The sequence below is a fragment of the Falco naumanni genome, chromosome 4 (genome assembly GCF_017639655.2).
Source record: "Falco naumanni isolate bFalNau1 chromosome 4, bFalNau1.pat, whole genome shotgun sequence".
In the NCBI taxonomy this organism is placed as follows: Eukaryota; Metazoa; Chordata; class Aves; order Falconiformes; family Falconidae; genus Falco; species Falco naumanni.
In genome coordinates, this window is record NC_054057.1 from 53458693 (window position 1) to 53477928 (window position 19236).

Genomic DNA, 19236 nt, shown 5'->3' on the forward strand with positions numbered 1-19236 from the left:
TTTTGCATGTGTTTGTTTTTTTTAATGAACCTTCAAAACCAAATCTGTCCTCAGCTCTTTAAACTCAACCCAGTATCCTTTAGTGAATACTCCCCACATGCAATTACAAAACTACTTACTTCTTACTTCATATTATCAAAATACAAGTGTTATGACTGACAGAAGTTTAAAAGGAGGTAAAAACCTTTAAAAAGAAAATTCAGTTCTTGCAATGTCATAAATTAAAAGCTTTCTAACCATAAATTTCAGCCATAAATACCTATAGAAATAAGACTGCTCAGTATGAATTACAATGCAACACAATTGCGGCAACTCTCTTGTTTTGAAACAGTATGTACAATTCCCCTTGATCACGTTCCCCACTTCACTGCCTACAGATACTTTTCTATTTTAACTAATCTTCTCTATTTAAACTAATTTACATGGGCTAATACAATTGAAACAGGTTTATATTTCTGTGCTCAAATATCTACATACTGCAACCTTACTTTATTCCAATTCCTATTTCACACACAGGGAAAGCCAGACACATACAAGCATTTACTATCTTCCTCCTGAACACTAAATTATCCAATTTTGTGGTGTCTGGGGAAAAAAAATGCCACCTTGCTCTCTTTATGGTACTTCAAAACCATGCTGCAGTGATTATATTAGCGCATTGCCATTCTAAGGGCACAAATCTCCTGGGCTGTCATTGTTTTTACAGCTGGATTGCAGTAATCCACTGACTTGATGTAACCACCTACAAAGATTTTTTTTCTTTTTTTTAAGGTAATGCAACTGATTTTGCAGCAACCAAATTACATGTCCACATATTGACTTAACATGGCTCAAGAAAATGAGTACTATCAGGACAACAGTACCTTCTTTTTAGCTACATCTGCTCCCTTGCAAGAGATAACACTTTTTCATGCCAGACACCACTTTCAGATCTACAGAGCGCTGTATTATAAACCAATACCACTTGAAGACAAGATTTTAGCTCTTCAGCACACAATTCTTACATCGAAGAGCCTTCGTCTCAGTCAGGTTTAAATCTAGACAACACAAACTTAAATGCCAAACCCTTCTTCTCTGGTGAGATCTCTCTACAGCAAAAAGAAACACACTTCAGTACAACTCATAGTACTTTTCCAGGCCAGATACTGAAGCTTCACAGCAACAGTACTTCAACCCAGTATTACTGCTACTGAAGAAACAATACCAAAAGAGGGTCCAAGTTCCTGCCAAGTTTCTGTGTAGACCCACTCAGCCTACACCACAAACCTCCCCCCTCCAGCTCTTCCAACACCTCCAAATTTCTTACATCCTATTCCTTATTCATAAGCAACTCCTACCATAATCCAAAGCTGAATTACGTTCATGCAAAGGCCCTTTTCACATGTCCCCTCCAGCAGAATGAACACAAAAGCCTCAAAAATGACTGGTCAGTCTGTGTGTGGTGACTGCAGCCTACAAGAACTGCTCTACCTATGCCCCTACCACCTTTCTGTTGCCATCTCTTCTCTCCCCATCACATCACACACATGTGATATAAAGATCTTCGGGACAGAGGAAGCCAGCTTCTCTTTTTTAGGCTTATTGTTCTGTGGCAGCTGACACTGACAATAAGCATCACAAATTATGCCATTTTGACATTAAGTATTGTCAGAGCCCAAAGCAGTTTGTAGCTTTCCTTTGGAAAAGGAAGTCACCACAGTCACTAATCTACAAATAGCATTCACCGCCAGCTTCATCATTTGTGATCATTTGCAAGATAGCAGGCACTGACTGCAATGGACACAGGCCTTATACCTGCAGTGCAATGCCAGCAAAACCCAGCAAACCTCAGTGAGGCATCATTTTCCTTCCATTTCTGAAACCACACATATTTTCATTTTTCTTCTTTTTAGGCAATAACATTGCAAAATACCAGTAAACAGCAATCAGCTTAACATTTTTGGATGTTTCTCCTTGAGAAGCTCCAAGTCAGTGTTTGTGTCAAGCACAGTTAAGTGCCTGTAAAACATTAACTTGCACAAAAAGAACACTCAGCACCAGCAGAGCACAAAACCACTGAGAGCAACAGCCAAAAATTTTTTTTTTTTTTTATGATTCTCAGTACTACTGTGTGGGAGGTGAGGAGATAAAGAAGGGAGGGAACCCATGAACAGAAGCTTTTTTTAGCAGAAAAATTACTACTGTCGGAGTTGGAAGAGGTTCTGTATTTTTTGCAGTGGTATCAGTGCAGTCTAGAAAGCCAGCAGTACATAGCAATTCCTGCTAAGACATGCAATGGCATGGCTATGGCTCCTCGTTTCAATTCAAGGCTCTCACTGCAAAGCTTACCAAGATGCATGCCCAGTAGCTGGGTATCAACTGGAAGATCCTGACAGGTGATCACTAAACACACTAAGCCCCTCTCTAACTTCTAGGCAGCACTAGAAGGAAGAGGAAAAAAAATTCCAAAACTATTAAATACCAAAAAAAATTATCTGAATAAGGAAGCAGGACAGGCCAGTTACAGAGGAAGACAAATAATCCATCACTTGGCTCTTCCTAAGAGGCAGCTCTAAGAAAATCACCATTATCAAAATGACAGAGAAGTTGCAGGATGTTGTGGAGACTGTCTAATGCTGACTGTGGCCAGCTGTGAACCAGAATAAGCACAAAGACAGCCAAACACATTCGATTCCCCACACTAAAAGGTTCCTATTTGCTTTATGCTTACCCTGGTGTAACACCAGCAGTGCTCTAAGTTTTTCTATGCAGTTGATTTTTTTGTTTTATGTTATGCCCAGAACTGCGCTCTTTTCCTGCTTAATAAGAACAGATCACACACACTAGAAATCCACAAAATACACGCCATTGTGGTTTAACTCCAGCCCAACAACTAAGTACCAGGCAGTACCTCACTCACTGCCCTGCCCCCACAGCAGGATGGGGAGAAGAATCAGAAAAAGGTAGAAGTCATGGGGTTTAGATAAGAACAATTTAATAACTGAAATAAAATAAAATAGAATAATAATATCAACCACAACAATTCTAATGAAAAGGAGAGATAAAAAGGAATAAAGCCTAAGGGAGGGAAAAAAACCCAGAACAAACTACGCACAATACAGTTGCTCAGTACCCACTGATGCCCAGCCTGTCCCTGAGCAGTAATCAGCAGCCCCCAGTCAACTCCCCCCCCAGTTTATACACTAAGCATGACACACTGTGGTGTGGAATATCCCTTTGGCTAGTTTGGGCCAGCTGTCCCAGCTCTGCTCCCTCCTGGCTTCTTGTGCACCAGCTCACTGGCAAAGCACGGGAAATTTGCAAAGTCCTTGATTTTGAATAAGCACTACTTAGCCACAACTAAAACCTCAGTGTATTAGCAACATTATTCTCATATTAATCCAAAACAGCACTGTACCAGCTACTAAGAAGAAAATTAACTTTATCCCTGCAAAAACCAGGACATTTCCTCTTTTCCTCATTTCCTCTTTGGTTATGCGGACAGTAGTTTCTAAGTCTGTGGACACCCTTTCAATAAAACATTCACTAATCATTTTTCTATGCAAAACGGAAGTCCTAAGCTACACAGTCAAGTCTCACAAGTGTAGGAGATGAATCAGCAAGAACACTGCAGAGCTCTTAGCATCTTAAAATGGTACCAACATAGCCTAAAAAGGTCGTCCCACATAGCAACTGTTGCTAAGATAGAGTATTTTACTGCAATGAGATGGCCAAGACTTCTCAACTAGGAAAAACACTTGATGACTACACCTGCATGCTTTCTGGAACACTAATCCCATGTTGTCTCAAAAACCTTAACAGTTCAAAATTTTGTATTTTCTTCACTAATTTGGTTCGCTTCAATATTACACTATCATGAAGATAAAATATACTATTAGTTTTAGGCATTGAAAAAAGCATCAAAGACTTCTTATCCAAAAGAAGACAGAGATGTCACAAAGATCCAACAGTTCAATGGATAAGAAAAAAAAAAAACAAAACAAACAACTATTACACATGGTTTACCCAACAGGTCCTTTGATAAAGTAACTAAGCTACACTGCTTTTGGGCAGAACAGGTAAGGGAGCTATTCCAGTAATAAAAAAAAAAAAAAAAAAGAAAACTAGAGGGAAAAAAGTAATTTACCACATGAAAAAACACTACTTTCTGTATGCTTAGATTTTAAGCTGAATATAACAAATCCATCTTGATCTATCCCATTCCCCTGTATCATATTTAAAACACTCAACATGACTTGACAGCATTTCAAGCACAAGTCTCCAGATTAGAAACAGCTTACCAGCTTATCTTTATGTAATAATTTATTTCTACAGAATACTTCTCTTCATATTTCACTGCAAAAGGGTTCACAACATGTAAGTATTGTAAAGCCTCGATCTTCAGGAACAGAGTATACCCTTTACAAACAGACCTATGCTACTGCCCAATAGTGAACTGCATTTCAGTACCTCTTGCTATGTGATACAGAAGAACAACAGGTTTTGTGAGCAACAGCCATGTCTAAAACACAAGCTGGCAAAGTAACTGTACTATTAACACCAGCTCAATGAAAACCGCTGGTAACAAATCACAACAGCATCTAGTAGTAAAAACATAAGGCCAACAGGAACTCCTGAACCTGAGACTGTGACGTAAACCTAACACATTACGAAGCACACTATGAATCCAGTCCCTTTTATTACAGGTAATCAAGCTCTCTATCCCATTGTAAAAATCACGTTCACTCCTACCACCACATTGCACACAAGAACACACATGCACAAATAAACCACACTCAAACACCAACAGTTTAGTTTATCTGTTCAGGAACAGACATCATGTAGTCTTTGTATTAGTAAACAATTAGTCATAGAAACCTCAAGTATGAGGTGACTAAGTATTTGTAACAATTGCATAACATGCTCCTCAACTAGTGTATTTCATGTTCTCTTTCCAAATCACTCCTACAGTATAGAGTTCAGCTTCCTCAAAGAAATAATGTAGAAAAACTAATTTCTACATATGAATTCTTTTATCTTCTCTATTAATAGAGTTTGTCATGATGCAAAGCAAGTCACTAGCAATAAGAACAGAACTAATTACAACATGCTGCCTGGCACTGAAGTTCTCTAACCACTGCTTGAAAGAACCAGTACTTTTTTTTTTTTTTTTTTTTTTTTTAATAAATACACTACATCTAAACCCCAAACCAGCAAGCCACAAAACAATATTCCCAAAGTCTGCTTGGATTTGAAAATATATTTGCTTTGGAAAAACATTTGTGCCATCCGCACTCCTTGCCTCACAAACACTGAACAGTAAATGAAGGCCAAGAGTTTAAATGAACTCCACATGAACTCAGTTCCCAAATGGCTTTGGACACTGATGAGAAACTGCAACTCTCCAGAAACTCTCCAGCATCTCTCAGAACCACCAGAAGTTATAGTTAAAACTGAAGATGCATTACAGCAGAATCAAACACAGGACCAATCGCAGTACTTAAAGAGTTTTTCTACTCAAGTCAACACATGATCATAAATTAGATCACAAGTTCTGTGTGACCTAAAATCTGAGGTTTAGCATTTGATGCAATAAAGCATCGTTTTGTAAAAAAACAAGCCTTGATACTAAGGCTACATTTAATTTAGATGACCTGAAATGAGAGAACATTTGGAAGAACACAACTTTCAGTGAAAGCCTGTCAAAGATGCATAAAGAGATTAAAAATTGCTATGCTTTTAAAGCAAATCTGCCTGCCACACACTCATTCAAGTAGTAATGTTTTTGGCACTAGTCCTTAGCTGGCACAATAGTCCATGATCACGTATTTGTAGTTCATGAACTGTAAACTCTATAGGCCTTTGACATTTACAGTAGTTTGAGTGTGTGTATATTCCAATACAACTCCAAGTTATAGTGACCAGTTGCATCAGTTCCCTTAATAAAGTGGCACGCAATACACACAGAGACCAAATACAGCCAGTACTCCACCCACCCACTCTCATCTAGGCACCAATGCAGAATCTATTTCCAGTCCCTGTACGCTGCTGCTGAATAGCCTGAAGCACACAAAATTCAATTGAAATTATCACACTGGAGAATTTTTACTACGTTTTTGAATTGGATAGTGACCCACAACACAGGGAAGGGTGCTTGCTGTGCTAGCAGTAATAAGCTTTTTCCCAATTTGTATCAACAGCCTCACAAGAGGTCTTTATAAGAGCACAACAGCAGCCCTCAGATTAGTCAAAACAAAGTTAAACCAATGACCCCTTAAGTTCAAACTGGAGGAATGACATAACGGACTCAGAGGTAGAGAAACACCTATTCAGCTACTCTTGGTACAGGACTGACAGTGGAAATATGGAGTAGACATGTATAGATGGGGCCCTCTTCTGCCCCATCCCCTATCACGATTCACACACCAAGGATGTCTACACTCAAAGTCTTCTAGACCTCTGAAGTTCATCAGAAGTTAATTAATCTGAAAGGAAGAAACTTTACAGTAGTTTTCCTTTACTTCAGTATTGCAGACAATCAAGAAGTGCTCCTTGCTTTGTTTTAGCTATGGGTTGTTCGCTCTCTAACCATCTCTCCCTAAATGAGATTAAAATCTAGCTGTAAATTGAGCACAGTGAATGGCAAGAAAAAATTTCAGCACCTATACAATACAGTCATTATGTTCCAGCATAAACAGATGATCACCAAATCATAGAACAACCCAGGTTCAAAGGGACCTTGAAAGACCATCTGGTCCAACCGTCTATAGGAAAGGGAGCATAGATAAGATATATTATCAGCACCCTGTCCAACTGCATCTTGAAAACCTCCAGTGATGGAGACTCCATCATGTCCCTGAGGAGGCTCTCACTGTAATAAAAAAAATAAAAATAATAATAAAAAAAAAAGTCTTTCTTTAATCAAGTGAAGCCTCTCCTCATGCAACTTGTGGTCATTGCCCCTTGCCTTCACCGTGTGTTTCCTTGTGAAGACAGAACCTCCATCCTCTTTGTAACCACCCCTTAAATAAGATCACGTCACTTAGCATGCAATGTGTTTACTCCGGTTATGTGTTTATAGGAAAGCTTGAAGCAAAGTTTGGGAACCATTGTCTTAACCGTATCAATGGACTAATGAGCAACTATAAACCCTTGAAGTCCCTCACTATCACTAGCACACCCACCTTGAACTTCCATGTTTCAATACAGCCATTGATTCCGATAGAATTGGAAGCAAGTTGAATCAGGCTGCATAGCAAACGCATTTGTGAATATGAAGTTGTGAATCACTCCCAGAGATCTCACAGACCACCACTTGCAAACTTTCCAGTTTGTGAAACTTATCATCAAGAGCCTTTACCTTATTCCTTAGAAAGCTTAGCTGCACCAAAACAAATATATGGTCACAAAAGTACATGTGAATACTTTATTTTTATGAATCAAGGCAGTATTTCCCCAAGAGCCTAAAAATTATAAATGGGCAATGAGTCTACACATGCTGTCCAACAGACAAGTCAACTTCCTTCCATTAAATATATTTAAACGTTCAGCTGACATAGTCATATCACATTTCATTTTTCAGCCCTGCAACATTTCCTTAGAGAAGATTTACACTTTAATCTGCATCTTCAAAGTGAAAACTATCTCACTTTGTCAACTGTTACCCTGCAACATCATCAAATTAACACTCCATGTATTTTCCAAGACCTATTTTGTACTACTTTACCAGTCATTAGAGCCTTTTTTGTATTAAGAAAACACTAGGGCACAGTTTCCTCTGTATGTTAAAGAATTTCCCTCCCCCAGAAAAATCCAAAAACTAAATCCAAAGTATTAGTTCCTCCAGTTAAAACTTTAACTGACCAAAAACATTTAAGCCAAATAGCATCCTAGTCTTGGGCTTCTTTCCCATTTGTTAGTACTAATGGGACTAACTAAAGTTTGGATAGCAGTCCCTTTCCAAAAAGAGTTGCATACACCATTTCCTATAAGTACCACGCTTTTTTACTAGCTTTTAGAAGTGTATTTAGCAGCTTCAGCCAGGCATTTTCCTTGACCAGTCATACGGACAAAAGTGTGTGACACTTCTGGGTTTTTTTTCACTCAGGCAAAGTGCTGCACAGTGATTGCCTAGACACTGTTTATATAGGGCAAGGATCATATCTAATTGGCCACCATTTATTGATGAGCACAGTGTTATCGCCGAACAAACTGCTGGCAATGACTTGGTACATAGGGATCCTAATTCATGGTTAGTCAGAAGCAGTACTCCACAACAACAAAAATAGTCTTGAAACTGCAGTTTCACCACTTGATTCAAGGTTGTCTGCTACACACACCTTTGTACATGAAAGCGTGCTCATTTAACTCTCAGTATACTTTAAAACACAAGAAGCAAAATGCTTTGAAAGTGATACTTTCTGTCTTCATAACACTACAAAAAACTTCCAAAGACAAAACATGCATGCTAAGTTTACTTCCACATCACTTCTAACTGACTTGAACCACAGAAACTAGCACCAAGATTTTTGTAAAATAACTTAAACATTGCAATATATTAAAACAATGCCCAAAATATTAAAATATTTACTGTTTTACCAATCGGCGGTGCTCTTCCTAGATCTCTTTCCAAACTCAACTCCTAAACCTGGCAAAGTTTCTGTAATATTTACCTTTAGTAGGAAATTTGTGTTTATGCACTTTGTTACTCATTAAGCTAACAATAGCAAACAGTGTGACCACTTAGGTGAGTGATCACTAGGACAAAGCCACACCTCCATGACACCTACCTACAGAAAAATCACACTAAAATAATCACAAACTTTTGTACAGACAAGGACAAAGCAGATCTATTGACAACTCTAACCATGCTTTATCAAAACTACTCCTAGAGAAAGCAAGGCCCACAGCAACAGAAACAGTCATGTTCTCTGAAGTGTATCTTTCTGTAATACAGCAGTGTGACCCCTGCAAGTCTTTCTTACAATCACTCAACCAAATGTTCCCATATTAAAATGTGCTTAATACACCTATCAGAACCATGCAGGGTTTTGAGTTGTCATTTAAAATTCTGTGAGAAGAACTGTCCTTAGTCAAAAAGAGCAGCAGTAGCGTGCCTTGAGAATCCTGGGATCAAGCACTTGCTTCATTTCACACTTTCCAAGAGAGACCTTCTGCTTCTGGGCAGCCTATAAAATAAATTATAACTACTCCCCAGATGAGAGATAAGTTTTCAAACAGGTCACACACTGTAGCTGTAAAAATTACGGTAATTAATGTCTCTAAATAAATACAGCTATCCCACGCGGAGGTCCCGCATCTGTGGTGAGTGATGAAGCTGTTGCCCCTTCCCGGCCCTACCAAGGGAACACAACAGCTCCCGTCACCGCACGACGCCGACTCCTATGAGCAAGACGGGAGCCATCGGGGCCTTGCGGTGCCAGGTGAGCTCCTGCTCCCCGCCGGGGGCGCGGGCCCCCCCCGATCCGCGCCGGCCCGCACTCCCGAGCACGCAAACCTCACCGCCCCCACCCAGGCGGGAGACCGAGAGGCGGCGGGGGGGCGGCGGCGCCACCGCCCCAGAAAGGCCCCGCAGCCCACAGCGGCCCTCAGCCAGGCCTCACGCCGCGGCTGCAGCCAGCCGCGCTCCCCCAGGCCAGGCCCTGAAGCCCCGAAACCTCGTCCGCCCCCGGGCGAAGCCCTCCGGGGCCGCGGCACCCACCTGCGCCTCCTCCCAGGGCGGCAGCCATGGCTCTTCGCCTTGCCCAGGCGGCGGCTCCCGCCAGCGACGCCGTGCCGCTCCCAGGAGCGGCGGGGAGCGGGGGGAAGGGGAAGGGCTCGGATTCAGCGCCCGGCGGCTCCCCCTCCCGCCGCCCCTCCGCACGCACCCGCCACAGGAGAACAACAAACTACCACAACATGGCGGCCGCCACCACCACCGCCGCCGTCGCCGCCGCCCCCGCGCTGCATCATGGGATGGCGGAGGACCGGTCCCACCCTCGCGGGGAGGGCGGGCAGCGGGCGCCGCTGGTTGGTTACCCAGGGCCCAGGCGCCCCGCACGCCGGATGGCGTCAGGCCCCCCGCGCACGCGCGGACCGGCTTCCTCCCGGTGGCGCCGGCCGGGAGGGCGGGGCAGGAGTGCGCATGTGCCATCGCGCAGCACGTGCCGCCGCGGAGGGGCGGGGGCGTGCGTGCGCGTGGGGCGGGGGGACGGCGGGTCCGTCTGCCCTTGGGGTCCCGCGTTGCGCAGCGCCTCCGGGAAGGGGCTGTGGCAGCGTGCAGGAGGGCTCCCGTTCCCTGCCCGGGGCCCTGTGGGCGGGCGGTGGTGCCTGGGCCGAGCCTCCCCCTCAGAGGGGAGCAGGCCCGCCGGCCCTGAGGGAGGCTGCTGCCCGCGGCCTGGCTGCGCGCCGAGGCACCGTTACCTCAGCAGCCGCGGTACCTTTATCTCAGCGGCGGCACAAGCAGTGAGGAGTGGGATGGGGAGAAAGAGGCCCAGCCTTTCAGCACTCCCACACCTCCCTGCTGAGGTTCTGTAGATGTCTCTGGCAGGCCAGTTTGGGCTGTGTCAGATAGATATGTGGAGCTCCATTTTTTAAGTGTGCGGGGCAGTTAACGCTTGCATAAACTAAAGCAGTTCAGGCCGTGTAGTTCACACTTTTCCACTCAAACTACACCTGTGTACATCCTTCACAGGCTCAGTGTCATAACATCTTGAATCTAGTTTCACTGCACGCTAAAAGACCTTTTCTACTAGCCCTTTCTCTAAGCACCTCCTGACTGCAGCAATGTGCTCAGCCTCTCCTCAGCAGACCTAGTGATCGTGTGGCTGCAGAGTAGATTGGTTTGGATCTCTGATACCACAGAAAAGTAATTCACCAAGAAGAGTTTTCCTTTCGAGTTTCCACCTTTTCTGAGTTTTAATGTGAGGGAATCAGGTCTTGTGGCATTCTGCACAGACTGGGTTAAACGCGCTATAAAACTGTGCCTTGATGTAAAACAAACTTTCAGGTTGCGCTACTTGTGAAGAAGCCAAATCTGATCTAAAACGGTTTAATGGAGCTTACTATAACGAGACTAGTTCAAGTAAACGGCAAAACTTCCCAAGTGGACAAGTCCTCATGGAAATAATTAACAATGTTAGTATTTAAATTATCGGCATTATCTGATTAAAACCCTCGCTATGAGAATAGGGAAGTTCTCATGTCACTTTGTTCCAGGCTCCCTGCAGACTTACCTCTGCATTGCATTTGGTCTCATTTTTTAGGTTCTCTTCACAACTGTACAGAGCTAGAGATTTATTCTTTACAAATTCCTACAAACTCACAACCAAACCCAGACTTTAATTTAGGAAATAGATCATCAGTAGGCAATGTTTGCTGATAGTTTAATACATAGCCCATCAGTCCAGTTCTGATTACCTGATGTGGATGATTTCAGTGGGGCCAGGATTTCAGCCATTGATTGCTCCTTGGTATTGATCTTTCTTTTGGGTAGCTGGTTTGCAACACAAAAAGAATCTCCTGGCAAGGGAGAAAGGTTTTTGAACCCTTTAAAGGCTGGATGGAGAAGTATGTGGGATGAAACTCAGCAAGCCTCAGCAGCAGCCTGTTAAAATTCACAGCTCTCCTCTTAGTAATTCTCTGCATCCCTTCTGTTTGAGGCTGGGAAATTAAATGTTGAACATAAAAAGCATTCACAATGGCCATCTTTGTGGCATTCAGATATGTAGAAGAGTGTATTTTATGGGTATTTTATGCTCTGTATTTTTGCTCATTTTAGTAGCTGATTTGATTTCCCTGACTGACAGTCAAAACACAAATCAAGTTACCATTTGCTTAACACACTAATTCAATATTAAAGAGGAGTAACAGGATATTTCACTATTACTCTGTTAATACACAGACCCTTCAGCCATTTTGCAGAGCTCTGGTACAAAAATCCGGCTGTTACCAGATGTCTGAACCTCAGCAGGTGTGGAATAGGGACCTAAACTATGATGACAGGGACAGGTATGGTGACTCTACTCACCTTCACTCAGGATTTTCCACGAGTTTTCAAATTCCAGGAACTATAGTTGCTCTGGATTCTGTATAAAAAACTCCCAACTTCTTCTCAATACTACCTAACTTGCGCTATAAAATGCAAGTATGCTCCTGTCTTTTCTGTAAATGAGGGTTAACATACTTGCTGCCTCTGGAATCCATGAATTTAAATGATTTTGTGTGAACTAATCATAATCAGTTTATTAAATAGTTTGGGAAATTCTGCATAAATAATATATTTTCCTGAGTGTCTTCCAAAGCAAATACAGCTGCAGTTGGGAATGCAACAGATTGTCTTGCAAGAGGATTAAGTAAATAAGTGAGGCAGAGCTCAAGAAACCTGTAATCCTGGATCTGCACTCACCTACTGCATTACTGGGGCAGGTTGCCTTGCATCTGCTGCCTCAGGTTTCCCTCTCCAAGCTGGGGAGAATAATTTAAACTTTTTTTTCTGATTATTTTAAATCTTTTGGTAAAAATTTTTGTGTCCTAACTTCCCTACATTCAGCTGTTTCCACTGCAGTAGTCATTATCAGTTTTGTTTACGCTGGTTTTGGATATTAATTATTTTTTCTCCAAAATACTGTATAGCTTATTTTTGGAGTAGGCACATTCATTTTTTATGTTTTTTATTTAAATTCTTATTTATTTTTGCACGCACAGTGAAATGGTTAAAAATCACCAGTCAGAAATCCAGTAAAGCAGACTTGCAAATTTAATTCCATTAAACACATTAAATTAATACGAGGGTATTAAGAAATGTGTTATCAACAGCAAGTAGCTCCTAATTCCCTAGAGAAAATGTGCTTCTGGTTTATTTATTAACCGCGGTTACTTCTTTCTGAGCTTTCATTGCAGTCTGGGGAAACCAAACTGAAGTTTTCATAGCATGGCAGGTGGGTGGTCTAGTCATGGGTTTGGCTCATAACCTTCTTGTGATGAACATCTCAAAGTGACATCTAACTCCGAGGCACCATCTTCCCTTTGAAGTTCAGCCTGTCTTCAGACAAGTTTCTCAAAATCAGACACTGAACAGGTCTTGGGTTATTGCAGCAACATCCTGTGATGCAGCAAATGCTCTATCACACCTGACAGGAAAATCTGGATTTAAAGTGCACAAATAAGGGGTGCAAAAGCAAATTCACTCTGTTGTAGATGCTGCTGGACCTGATCTATGACCAAATGGCAGTGGCAACAATCTTAGGAGGCAACAGTATCTCTTAAAAGATGTACACAGGTGAAAGATTCTTTCCATTTGAGCATGTTGCCCAGAAGGGCAAAGGCAGAATAGGAAATGGGAAAGACTTTAACAATTAATAAATATCTTACGTCAGGAAAGAGAATGGTATGAGGATTAAAACAACTAAAATATGTGAAAAACACTGGTGTGATGAATTTTTAATAGAAAACATTCTGAATGTGTTACAGCCTCTGGACTAACCATGGTTTCAGAGCAGCATGCAGTGTCCATGTGTGACAGACTGTCATTGCTGTAATTTTTCTTTCTGTTTCCTCCCCCATTGTTACTTATTTATCCACTTGTTGCAGCTTATCTGCCTTATTGTCTGCAATCCACTTGATGCATCTTATTTCGGCTGTAATTTCTTCAGAGCAGTGTGATCTAAGGACCCCTGAAACAGCCATTAGGGTGGAGAACAGGAGAGCTTGTGTGCTGAGAAATGGTCTAAACAGTCTGTCACCTGGGTTATTCATGTGTCACGTGTGAAGTCCCTAGAAAGCTGGTCACCCACAAAGATCAAAATCTCAATAAAACGTGTATATCATTGCAGTGTAGTGTAAAATAAATAAATCATTACCAGCTCCAGCTGGCTGCAGGGGCATTTGGGCTATAGCTTTGGGTTCTGAACTGAAAGCAGTGTGCAGAAGCATGGGTATTACCCTGGACCCCAGTGTTTGCAATATATTTTAGGGATCTTGAGAAAAGAAATCAAGACACACCAGAGGAATCCAAGTGATAAACCTATTACATCATTTAATTTACAATTATTTGTCTGGATTCTCTAAGTCTTACTAACTAAGCTTTGCTTTGTTTCACCAGGAAGGCCATCTGGTGTCAGGGGCAGCAGGGGACTTGAGGTGAAGCTTCCTTTCAAGAATGACTCAGAATATAGTGGAAAATGTCTAAGATGTCTCATTCTTAGGCGAAGGGAGTGGTAGCCCATGATAAATATCAGAATAAGTAAAGGTTGGAAGTGTTTCCCAAGGTTTCCTGACGAGGAGCCAACGTACAGCATCATTGGCCTTGCCCAAATGCCAAGTTTTGGGAAGCACTTTCTTTTTCTGGACACAGGCCAGGTCAGCCCCTTCCACTCCATAAAGAGCAGTAGGACAAATGATGGCTCTAGGCAAACCTCAGAGCACCTCAAGCAACTTCTGTGGCCCAGATTCTTGTGGCCCATACCAGTGAGCAAAGCCCCGTGCTCTGTGGAGCCCCACTGAACACAGAGACATTCTGTACAGATACCAAATGTCAGCTATCATACATGAACTTCCAGATCAGAGGCTGCGTTCCTAAAAACTCCTTGTACCAGAAGGCTATAATCCTGTTAAAAGCCTCTTGGAACTACTGCAATGCAAATAATAGTAGCAATAATTAGCTCTGCTTTAATTGATACTGTGTATTCCTCAAATGTCAGTGAAAATTTACTTTGCTAAGCCAACAACTTCTCCCCTGGAACTCTGCTGGCTTTACCAGAATTACATGAGGGGTGAATTTGGATCATTGTAGGTTCCTGGCATAAATTATCAGCTGTTGATTCCTTGCCCTTTAAAACTTGGCAAGCATATAGGAAGAGTTTGCCAGACATGCAAGAACTAGGTCTATGCATTTATGGGGAAATCCTTCGGGACTATGCACAGAAAGGAGCACAATTTGCTAGAAGTACCCAGCTGTGAAATCCAAGAACTCCTCCACACAGCTCTAGCAACATGAAGTGTATTTAGCCTAGCCTCAATACCACTGGTTCCTGGAAGTAGTTTTTGTTCCCCCAGCTTTATGAAAGCATGAATATGATCACAACAAACCCTGTAAATATGTGGAGATGCTAAGTTTATGGACTAGCCCTAACAGCAATGATTTTGGTTGGCATAATTTAGAGTTGTTTTATGGTTACTCGTGTTTATCCCAGTGGCCAGGAGTTGTCTCTGCTTAACACTGAGAGTGTAGTTCTAAGCATATCATTGGCATAAAGAAGTAAAATAACACACTTCAAAGCAATTAGCATCTTCAGTATGAATGAGGTCTGCATCTGGACCTTTGTCTTACTGAACACCCAAGAACTTTGATGCCACATCCTTCATGGACAGACATTTGTGTCATAGCATTGCTACAGCTGCGATCTCAGACACTCCTCAGGGATTCTTTCTAAGGGAAGGATAAATGTTGTCTAGCTCTAGTTAGCTAAAAGCTAGATGCCTAATCTAAGCTCATTGTGTGAACATCCTCAGTTTAGTTGCATTAGATGAGCTGAATGACAGCTCAGCTGTGGGAGATCTGTCTTAATAAAAGCAAAAGGAAATAAATTCTAGCCATAGAGTCTCTATTTTGGTGGTGCTGAGCAAGATTAGAGCCAGTAACAGATCTCAGGTTTAAAATTTTTCACATTTACCAGGAAGAGACTCCTGGCTTTTACAGCTTCAGCGCATGTTGCAGGATCAAACCGTTTCTATACTTACTGGGCCTAAAGGGTAATCGGTTTAGGCTCTAATGGAATCCTTCAGAGACTCAGAGATACAATGCACCTGATTTTATGGATTATCCATACATAAAAAAGTGTTGTTGCCAAACTTGGGAACAGATCACTCTAGCACATTAACAATAAGCCAATTAGTGAGATGAAGCATTGCAAGTATTAGGCTTCTTTATGCAAATGTGTTTGTGTGGAAAAGAGAATCATTTGAACTGGGTTTAGTATTCAGGAAAACCTTGCCAATATGATATCTAGTGATAGTTGCTGTAGCTATTATTGACCGGTTTCTTTTTCCACCCTGATATGTGTGGATATAAATGCAATGAGTGATGTGAACCTTAATGAGTAAAGGGATGGTCAGGTTTTAGACCTTGTCAGATATTTTTTCAGTAGCTGCATTTGTTCCAAAGGTTTTGCTACACCTTCTAACATTAATTTTGGTTATAATATTTTTCAATTACAGTAACCGACAGTATCAGTATTTTACTTGGGCCACAATCCACAAATCTTTCATGTTTGACTCAGTTCCTTACAAGGAAGACCAAGAGAATTAGGCCCTACATATCAAATCATCTGGGGCCCTTAGTTTATCCAGTTGATATTTTTATTTATCACAGCCCGTCCACATTAAGCCGGGCGCCTTTTCTGTAGTGAGTTCCTTGCAGCCCAGGAGCAGGTTATGGAACATGACCCATTACAGCGTGCTGTGGTACAGGGAACCGATAGAGATGCATTAGCCGATGCAGCCATGGTTTGAAGTGCTATCTTGTATAACAAATTATTGACTTCATTGTACATAGTACTAGGATTTAATTAAGCGATAAGGCCCATCATAGTGGTCCTTTATCTAACAGATAAGGATTTACCAAGCTTACCCAAGAGGTCTTTATCTGCAAGATAAGAAAAAGGTACATAAGGTGCCTTCCCCTGTTTTTAAATCATTAATTGAAAATACCTTATTTTTTAAGTTCTAGGTTGTCTTTTCTTCGTGGCTTAGCATTAAAGATTCAGATCGACTTTTATAAGAGAGGTTGTAACAAGGAAGAATGTTACCAGCAGCCTTCACTGGGTGAAATTAATAGGATTTATATAGGTTTTATTCACAATGCACCAGCTCTCAGCTCAAGTGGAAGTTTAGCCTCTGATCTACAGGCGATTTTCCATGATTGTCCATGATGCCATGGCCATAAAAGAGATACATTCTTTTCTGATTTCAGAGAGCTACAATTGTGATTGTGTTTAAAGTTTAGGAAAAAATGGGTTTACATGATAGAAGAAAATGAGGGATAAAGATAATTTAAAGACAGTTCTTTTAATGACTGTGTTGTCAACTAATTTAAATGATGCCAAAATCTCTACTCCTTTACCTGTGTGTTGAAAAGACATACAAGCAGAAAACGTGTAAAGAAATTAAGCCTAATGCAAAGAAATGCCACTTAAAATAATATGAACACCCTGCAAAACACAAAATAATTTTACTGCTAATGCTCAGTGAAGAACACAGAGGAAATTCCAGAGAAAGGAGAGATCCTGTGTTTTTCATGAGAAAAGCACATAAGGGCTACTGTGTGGTTGAAAACAGAACAGGATCTGTAGACTCAGCAGATTTAATCCCTAATGTTACAGACACTTTTTTAATAGAATCCTTTCATAAGGGTTCAAGCTTTTTTTTTAGAAGTAGCCAGGCTGTTGCCTCCCCCTCCCTTAGAGGAAGGCTATTGTGCAACATCCATATAATTACCTGACATCTTCCAGTTTACAGTGTGACTGTATTCCTGGCCAGTCCATACCTGTTTGTTCTTACATGCTGATACCATCTTTTAGCATTAGTGACATTTCTTCCTTCCTGGTGTTTTTCTTCCCCATCCCTGTGTAAGCCTAGACAGCAGTCAGCCTTTACTATGCTGTGTAAACTGAGCCCCCCTTGGACGGTTCTGCCCCTGCAGGTCCAGAAGTAATGACCACAAATTGACTCTGTACCGCTTTGGGGACCAGGGACGTTTCCAGACCCGCTGTTTGTTCCACCTCAAGTTGTTTTGTGTGTGCTCTGTGAAATTCTCCTGAATTTCCAGCAGTCCAAGAACCTAAGCTGCCAGATACTGGAAATCCAGTAGGTTACTGCCCAAAGCAGTTGTCCCCCACATAAATTGATAGCATTGGCAGCTCTGCTTGTGAAAGACTCCCTGTTCCCCAGATTGTATTAATCATCCTGCCCTGCACCTGTTCCAGCTTGAATTCTTCATGCTTGAACAGGGGCAGTAAAGCAGGGTCTGAAGGGATCAGATTGTATTATAAGTGCTTGGAGCAATTCAAGCCAGGACTGGGTAGCAATTATAATGAGAGATACCCTCCAGGTTACACGAGAGGCAAATTGCCGCCGCAGTAAGTGGAAGTTTGTACTTCTGGTCTGAGCCTGTTTGTTCAGTAACCAGGGGGTTTCATTTCCATTGTTGACAACCTGACACCTTTTATGGGCAATTGATTCACTTTTTTAAAAAAGTGTCTGGCACGGAAGCAATAAGTGAGTGGAAAGGTGTGAATTAAAATGTGTACACAGCTAAAGATGATTACTCAGATATTTGCTTAGATCTGAAATCCCAGCTGTGAAGGTGGGATTATTCTCTCTTGCTCCAACTACCCTTCGGTAATTGCCTTGCGAGCAATTTTTCTGCTGTCTCTTTTTACTTATTTATTGGCAACTTTGAAAACTGATTGAGCTTCCTGCCTCAGAGAAAGCTATAAGCACGGTCCCTCACATAGAGCTCCTTCACCTTGGTGTAGCCTCTCACACCTGTAAGCCTTTGAAACAGGGCTCTGATGGCTCATGCTCCAGAGAAGCCAGCAGAGCTGTTTCCACTGGCTTCAGCAGAATAGCTTTCCCACCACGTGCTTCATGCTTATTTCACTCAGAGAAAGATTTTACCTATGGCTAGTAGGCACTCCGCTGTCCTCTTCTTCCCTGACAATTAGGGAACAAAATCAACCCCCTTTGCTTACGTGTATTTCAACATGAAATTATTTTGCTTCATACATCTGAATGGTATGTTACAAAAAGGGATTTTTCTTCCTTCAAATCCCACTCCGATGGGAGCTGCCCCGCTCAGCAATGTGTGCTCTCTTGCTTGCTCTCTGTAGTTGTTCCATTAAAGTAGTGTGAAAGCTACAACTGTGTGTCCACTGTCATTCTGTATTAGAAGTCAGGGCTAAGGTAATGATATGCAAGCTTGATCCTTCTGTAATACTTTCCTTGGAAGTACAGTTCTGGCGTTTCTGCTGTCAGCCTGCATTTAGAGTGCCGAGAGTGCTGCATGACTTGAAAGCAGCAGTAGGCAATTCCCAGTCTAAGCCTTAGACATTTACATATTTATGCTCACTTCAGCGGAGTAAGTACACTATGAATAAATCCTATTATGGTTGAAACTGTACTTACAGTATAATAAAAATGCACAGTATGGTGGTGCAATCTCAGGTTTTGTTTCAGTGTCAGTATGGGCATATATTTACT

At 41.8% G+C, this 19236-nt stretch overlaps 1 protein-coding gene across 5 annotated transcripts in view; it reads right to left on the bottom strand.

Moving 5' to 3' along the window:
* RBM33 (RNA binding motif protein 33) overlaps positions 1-9951 on the bottom strand; it is a 105795-nt gene extending 95844 nt beyond the window's left edge. For all 5 annotated transcript variants that reach the window (XM_040592350.1, XM_040592351.1, XM_040592349.1 and 2 more), the window contains exon 1: positions 9701-9951. In XM_040592350.1, coding sequence (XP_040448284.1) covers positions 9701-9728 — 28 coding nt within the window. In that variant the 5' untranslated portion in view covers positions 9729-9951. The remainder of the gene's footprint in view (positions 1-9700) is intronic.
* Positions 9952-19236: the final 9285 nt, after the last annotated feature.